We start from the raw sequence: 7,144 nt of genomic DNA on the forward strand, positions 1-7,144 counted from the left end.
AAATATTTTGTAATTTATAGTCAAACGTTTAATGTCCAAAATTATTTTTTTTTTACATTCAGTATATTGCTAAAAATATAAAAAATTCATTATAATTAAAAAAAATCAATTTTAGTTACCTAGCCTGATAAAATATTTAGAAATTTATTAGACCAACATTATAGCACTATCATCACCGCCTTTAAATAGTTGCTGCACATCATAGCCAATATTGATCAAAGTCCTATCAAAAGATAACCAGTTCTATATTATGATTGCATCAAAATAAATTTAAATGGTGGTAAATTTACAATATATATTTTTTACTCATTATTTATTTATTTAAAAAAAATTATAGACGCAACTCAAATGCGAGGAAAAAAAAGGTTCGCTCACATTCTAAAAATAAATATGAGGTGGAAGTTATGCCTCAAAATTTAAAATTGAAGTACAAATTTTGGAACTTTCTCAGTCTTATTCATAAAAGCCCATTTGTCGATTCAATCGATAAAAAGCAAGAAGTAAATGCAAAGAAGAAAGAATGCGCAAATCCGATCACTTGACTGCGTTAAAGATCTATACGGTAAATTTATATAAAAAAAATTAGGGGCTTATTTTTAATAAGAAAGTTTAGTTATGATTGCAAAATAATTTAAAAAAATTTACCTTCTTTAGAAATGGCAACAAATAAGTGCGCTTGATTCTGAGAGTGGAGACGTTTTTGCAAACGAAAACTTTTTATCGAAAGAAACGTTAAGAACATTAGTTGACACAAAAAACAAGTTACTCGAATTATTGATTTCTACCGGTTTTGTGTCTGTAATATGCGGAAGAGTCCTGTGAGCCGATGCTTTTGACAAAAGATAACGAAATACTTTCCATACATCCATCGTCCGTGAACTTCAATGTTGCAAATTTCTCTAGTTCGTTCTTGGCGTTTGAAGAAAAGATCGAAAAAAGCAAAATTTTTATCAAAGAAGTAACGTTGGTACCTATGTTGCCACTAGTTTTATTTTCTAGTCATGGAATAGATATTGAGTTTAACGATGGCCAATGCTTACTATCATTGGATGATGGCTGGGTTACGTTTGCTGTGAAATCTCTTAAAGTATATTATAACGATATTACGTTGTTAATTCTTGAAACTTATATTTACACAAGTTTTTAATTTATTACAATTAAATTGTTCTAGGTTGCGCAACTGTTGCAGCTTGCAAGAGCCGAGTTGAGCGATGTATTAGAGAAAAAAATGCGAGATCCTCAGCTTAATTTGTTTGACTATCTTAGAGGAAAAAAGATTATAAACACTATTGTCAACATAATATCAATTTGTTAAAGTAATAAGAACAATTGTTTTTTGTACTGATTCACCAGGGGATAAAATATACGTAACATTGCCCAATACGACAATTGCCGAATATCGACTTTCATTGCTTTATTAAAAAAAATGAATCCAAGATTCGCGATTCGGCTGTAATTTAAATCAGCTTCCTGTTAGCGGTAGTCGGCAGAGGGCAGCAGCTACCATCAGGCTCATGACATATACCTACCTATTATAAATATATATACGTATGCGCGGAGTAGTTGTCAAACAATCCTTCGCGGTTCGCCGCGACCCGCGTAAGCAAGACCGAAAGTAATAATTGTACATACATCTTATACGCGTTAAAAAAGCTTAGACATGGATCGTAGCAGTATTAGATTGATGGAGGATATAGTTTTGGAAGCCCGAGAAGAGAAAAAATCGAATTTGTAAGTTTTTAATACGTTGTTATCACAGTTATTTCTATTCGAGCTTATAACTTGTATCGAGATCGTAAACTCTTGCACAATCTTTTGACACATAAGACCTGTTGCATTCTTCTATCGACTCTACTGTTCTAAACAAATTATGTTAAATGTCATATCGGCCTGTTGAGTAAAAAAGATTTTTCGCAATATTTTTTAATAATTTTAAAATCGTGACATACACTATAAACAAAATCACATTGCTCTTATGAACTTTTTATGAATTTAATAAAAACAAAAGGGCTTCATGTATTACCATAACAAACAGATTCCCGAGCATTATTTTATTTCAAAATTTACGAAATCGAGCTTTTCAAATTCATTGCACTAGTATTGCGCAATAACGGGAAAGCTATTCAGAGGCCGAGATAGAACAAGTTCATTTATCCAGTGTAATATCAAGCGCTTTTGTTATTAGTGTCTCATACTAAAAGTATGTTTATTTCTTCCCATATCTCAAACCGAGATAACGTATTCCAATTATTAATCTTGGACAGATCGTTGTCGACTCTGGACGGCTGAGTGTTTATATCGCTATAATTAAAATGAAATATTGTTATGGTGAATGAATAAACGATAATTTATTGCTAAAAGTTTAAATTATACGAATAATATCTTCTAAATTATAGATCGAAATCACGATTGCATTTAAAGGAGAAACCAAAATCGAAGGACACATGCTGCTTGAAAGCACAAACGCTAAATCTTTCCAAAGATTCAGAAAACCAACTTTTGCATAAGTTGAATGACGTTCGCGGAACAGTATGTTTATCAATAACGTTTTAAATATTGCAATGAATAAATCAATAATATGTATTTAAACATTCATGCATGTGCGTTTTCGTAGGCTTTAAAATTAGCCGACCAATGTGAATACAAAAAGAACAGTAATTTAGGAAAACAGTATTGGGTTGAACGATGCCAACTAATTGTTAAAACAGAGGCTGATCCTTCGTTTACCAAGACATCAGAAGTAAAAGAGGATTCTTCGATATGTAATGACAAGAACTCGCAAAATAAAACTGAAACTTTGAAGCAAAATATGGAGATTAAAGCTATGCATTCGAGGATACAAACGAATTTCGAATATTTAGAAATCGATATCGAAAGGTGCCCGTTGCGTCTACAATATAGAAAATTAAAAATAATAGAAACGATTAACGAAAATCAGGTCACGATTCTTTTTGGTGCGATCGGTTGCGGCAAAACCACGCAGGTATAGCAAACGACGCACAAAAGCACTTATATTATTTATTTATCTATAGATAATCGTTTTATTTCGCAGGTTCCTCAGTACATCCTTGACGAATGGTTAAAAAGTGAAAGCGAAGAGAGTAATGAAAAATTTGGAATAATCGTTACTCAGCCACGCCAAATGAGCGCGATCGGCGTTGCTAAAAGAGTAGCCGCTGAACGTCACGAGAGCGTAGGTAATATAGTTGGTTACAAAGTAGGGCTAAGAAGCGCCTTATCGAGTCACACCAGGTTAACATTTTGCACAGAACAAATTTTGCTCGAGAGACTGTCCAGTGACTCTCAGCTTGATTCCGTGACACACGTTATAGTCGATCAAGTTCACGAAAGAAGTGCTGAATGGTATGTGAAATTATATTCTAAAACTTGACGTGTGAGCTTATTTTGTATAATCTAATTTTTTAATTTTTAATTTTTAGTGACTTCCTCTTAATGTCGTTGAAAAAACTGATTGGTCTGAGAAAAGACTTGAAAGTAATCCTAATGGGTTCCTCACCAAATGTCGATGTATTTTCTGATTATTTCGGGAAAGCGACAGTTTATGATGTTTATCCTGATGGATATTATTTTTTCAACAAAACGGAGATGTTTTTGGAGGACATCATGGATCGCATGCATTACAGTATCGATGAAGGTTCAGAATACGTGCGGAAAGACAGAGGAGACTGGAATCAAATAAACGAGGATATTAGTAATGCCGATGATTTGAAAAAAATAAAGCCGGCGCGTGTGAAAGATACGATTCCGGATGAAGAGTTAACGTTACCCCAAGTTATGGGGCGGTATTCCAAGTACTCGCAGATCACTCGGAGAAACATTTACGTCATGGATCACGATAAGATTAATTATGATCTCATTGAGAAAACCTTAGAGTGGTATATTGATTACAAAAGTTATGACAATCCTACGTGTGGTGCTCTTCTGGTAAACGAATAGTTTTTTTATAATATTTGCTATAAAATTTGTCAAACATCATCTACATGTGTGTGTCTCTTCTTATAGATTTTCTTACCAGGCATAGAGGAAATAGCGACGATGAAAAATATTCTGGAAAAAAACGAAAAACTCGCAGATCCTAAAAAATTTGTCATCATACCGCTTCACCCGGATTTAACACCAGAAGAACAAAGTTTAATATTTCAAAAACGAAAAGCTAAAGTTTTGAGAATATTTCTTACTACGGATATTGCCGAGTCTTCCGTCTGTATAGACGACATGTATATGAAGATCATCGATGCCGGAAGAATTAAAGTAAGACGATTCAATATTAATCTTCACAGGGACAGCTTCGACACATGTTGGATCTCTAAAGATAATTTTAATCGGAGAATGGCTCGAGCTAGTCATACGTATGCGAATTATTATATTCACCTGTATTCATCGTTTAGGTATTGTCAATATTCATTGTGTAAGAACTTATTGTGATGCTAATATTTTCTATTTCCATTATTTAATATCATTTTGCAGGTTTAACCATCAATTAGCTGACAAACCCCCATCAGAAATTTGCAGGATTGCTTTGGAACCGCTATTACTCCGCCTTAAAATACTGCAGAAAAATAAATATTTAGACTTCTATCAAGCTCTGGGTAAAAAACAAAATGATTCTTCAAAAATTATTTTATAAATTAAATAAAAGTGTAAATGTGTTAAACGATTACAATATTTTAGGCAATATGCTAGAGCCACCACCTGTCGATAATATCAATGCAGCTATCAAAAGATTGCAATATGTTGGTGCATTGGATCCCGGATCCATGTTGACCCCGTTAGGCTATCATTTGGCATCTTTACCCGTCGACGTGAGGATAGGCAAATTGATACTGTTCGGGGCGATTTTTCGTTGTGTGGACTCTGCCTTAACTATTGCAGCTTGTTTGTTGCACGAAAGTCCTTTCGTCGATTATGCTCATAACAAACAAGAAATAAAAGCAAAAAAGAGAGAATACGCAACTGAAAATTCGGATCAATTGACCAGTTTGAAAATTTACAAGGTATTTTTCATTATAAATTGTTTTTTTTTTCATTTTTTGAAATTTTAACACAATGACGATAAATTCGGTCCATTTCAGAAATGGCAGGAAATCGCCGCACGCGATTACGATGCCGGAAAAATATTTGCAAATGAAAACTTTTTAAGCCTCGACACCTTAAAAGTCTTAGCAGATACGAAACATTACTTGCTCGAATTGTTGAATCATATTGGTTTTGTATCCGTAAACGCAAAAACCCATTCTACGGTCGAAGATCTGACGCTCGTGAGTACCGGTCAAGAACTGAATGTTAATAACGAAAACTACAAACTCCTGCAGGGTTTGATATGTGCAAGTTTGTATCCTTGTTTGGCAACATTAATTCAGCCAGAATCTTCGGCGACCGTTTCTGAACTATCAAATTCAGAAGAATTCAAGTATCTAACAAAAGAGAACGAGGCGGTTCACGTTCACCCGTCATCCGTCAATTTTAATACCGAGCATAATCGCCCCAGTCAATTTTTAGTTTATCGACAAAGAATTAAAAAAAGCAAAATTTTCATCCGAGATGTATCGGAGGCGCCTATGTTACCAATTGTTCTATTTTGCGGCTACGGAATTGACATTGAAGTTAACGATGATGGTTGCACACTGTCATTGGGAGATGGCTTGATTTCGTTCTCTGTGGGATCTCTCAAAGTATGATATATCAGTCGTACCCAAATTTATTGATAATTGTACAACTTACGCTAATAAATTGCCATATTCTAGGTTGCACAACTTTTGCAGCACGCAAGAATGGAGCTGGCGAAATTATTGGAGCAGAAAGTTCGAGATCCTCAACTAGATCTCGTCAACCATCCCACTTGGGGAAAAGTTGTGAACGCTATTGTCAGTATAGTTACGAATGGATGAATTAATATCTATTTATTTAAATATTTAAAAAAATAACTTGCTGTGTTCTTAAAAGTATCGTGTAAGACTTTATCTGTGATGTTGATCCCTAGAGAAATTTTGTATCGACTTTTTATAAAGACAAAGTTTGTTACTTGTAAAATACAGTGATTTTACTTTTGTATAATGGAAACTTGTTATTTCATTGTGTATTCAAATCTCCCGGCCTTTCCGCCATCTTGCTCCTAACCTTACCTACGTGATGTTACGGAATACGGAGCTAACCTCAACGAGAACACAACAGCTCCGTGATCGTAGCACATTGTTGTACTTATTTTGTTAAATTATGTGAATTGAACATTGTATAATTAAGTTGCTTTCAATGCCGGTTGGCTAATACAGCTATACTATATTATTCTGTAAGTGATTTTGAACTTATCAATCATGTCTGTGGCGAATTTGATCATTACTCGAGGTATATCAACCTCATGCGCCCGATATGGTAAACGTAATTTTAGAAAATTTACGTTGATTAACAAACGAGGCACCAGAATATTCAAGAAAATGCAAGCCGAAGATCCGGATCCACGTTATCCTATTGACAGTAAGTAAAAATTTGGTTAAAAGTATGTCTTTACTTACGCTTCATACTACTGACCCAATGTGTCATATATTTATATTATTACTACAAGATTACTATTACTATTAATTCGCTTGTGTCAATGCTTTTAGAACGTGGAGTAAGAGATGTAGGATACATGGATGGCAAGAAGTTTGTGGAAATACCAGAAATGATTCCAGAATTGATAGTTCCTAATTTGGAAGGTTTCAAATTGAAGCCATACGTTACCTACAAAGTTACAGAAGTTAAGAACGAAGTATTCACAGCTGAGGATCTATTTTATTCGGTGTATGCAAACAAAATCAGAGAAGACTATAACAAAGGAAAATTAGGACCAAATGGAGAACCGTTAGAACCCAGTCCTGAGGAGCTTCTCACTCCCAAAGAAGCTAGAGAACTGGCTAGCAAACCTGGCAACGACATATTTACAGCACCACCAAAACCAGCTGGAACTATTATGCCGCAAGATCCAAGATAGGAATTTCTTTCTTCTCAAGGTACACCGATGATGAAATACACGTACAATACTTTCTTTTTTTACATCTAAAGAGTATTTATTGCAATTTTAGATTAAGTTTAACGTAAAACACTGCGAAAAAGTAATAAAAAAAAATTGTTAAACGAAAAACTACTT

At 34.2% G+C, this 7,144-nt stretch overlaps 2 protein-coding genes across 3 annotated transcripts; both read left to right on the forward strand.

The window, feature by feature from the left end:
* Positions 1–358: 358 nt before the first annotated feature.
* Positions 359–1,404, forward strand: LOC116417617 (putative ATP-dependent RNA helicase DHX57). The gene is made up of 2 exons (XM_031931550.1): positions 359–1,087; positions 1,172–1,404. The coding sequence occupies exons 1-2, from the start codon at positions 827–829 to the stop codon at positions 1,313–1,315; spliced, it is 405 nt and encodes a 134-aa protein (XP_031787410.1). The 5' UTR covers positions 359–826; the 3' UTR covers positions 1,316–1,404.
* A 149-nt stretch (positions 1,405–1,553) lies between these two features.
* LOC100121980 (39S ribosomal protein L41, mitochondrial) lies at positions 1,554–7,141 on the forward strand. Of its 2 annotated transcripts, XM_001605532.6 has the most exons (11): positions 1,554–1,731; positions 2,397–2,529; positions 2,615–2,983; positions 3,053–3,363; positions 3,441–3,945; positions 4,024–4,409; positions 4,489–4,610; positions 4,693–5,015; positions 5,094–5,693; positions 5,766–6,492; positions 6,621–7,138. In XM_001605532.6, the coding sequence occupies exons 1-10, from the start codon at positions 1,661–1,663 to the stop codon at positions 5,907–5,909; spliced, it is 2,964 nt and encodes a 987-aa protein (XP_001605582.2). In that variant the 5' UTR covers positions 1,554–1,660; the 3' UTR covers positions 5,910–6,492; positions 6,621–7,138. The 2 variants fall into 2 exon arrangements, with proteins under 2 accessions (XP_001605582.2, XP_032456207.1); XM_032600316.1 differs by lacking the exons at positions 1,554–1,731; positions 2,397–2,529; positions 2,615–2,983; ... (3 more) ...; positions 4,489–4,610; positions 4,693–5,015 and having other exon boundaries at positions 5,643–5,693; positions 6,621–7,141.
* The last annotated feature ends 3 nt before the right edge of the window (positions 7,142–7,144 follow it).

Source organism: Nasonia vitripennis, chromosome 5, assembly GCF_009193385.2.
Source record: "Nasonia vitripennis strain AsymCx chromosome 5, Nvit_psr_1.1, whole genome shotgun sequence".
In the NCBI taxonomy this organism is placed as follows: Eukaryota; Metazoa; Arthropoda; class Insecta; order Hymenoptera; family Pteromalidae; genus Nasonia; species Nasonia vitripennis.

Bases quoted from the DNA above. Each gene is read 5' to 3' on its own strand.
- LOC116417617 (XM_031931550.1), top strand. From the start codon at position 827: ATGCTTTTGACAAAAGATAACGAAATACTTTCCATACATCCATCGTCC. The intron at 1,088-1,171 runs GTATATTATAAC...AAATTGTTCTAG, and splicing joins TTGCTGTGAAATCTCTTAAA to GTTGCGCAACTGTTGCAGCT.
- LOC100121980 (XM_001605532.6), top strand. From the start codon at position 1,661: ATGGATCGTAGCAGTATTAGATTGATGGAGGATATAGTTTTGGAAGCC. The intron at 1,732-2,396 runs GTAAGTTTTTAA...TCTAAATTATAG, and splicing joins GAAGAGAAAAAATCGAATTT to ATCGAAATCACGATTGCATT. The intron at 5,694-5,765 runs GTATGATATATC...GCCATATTCTAG, and splicing joins TCTCTGTGGGATCTCTCAAA to GTTGCACAACTTTTGCAGCA.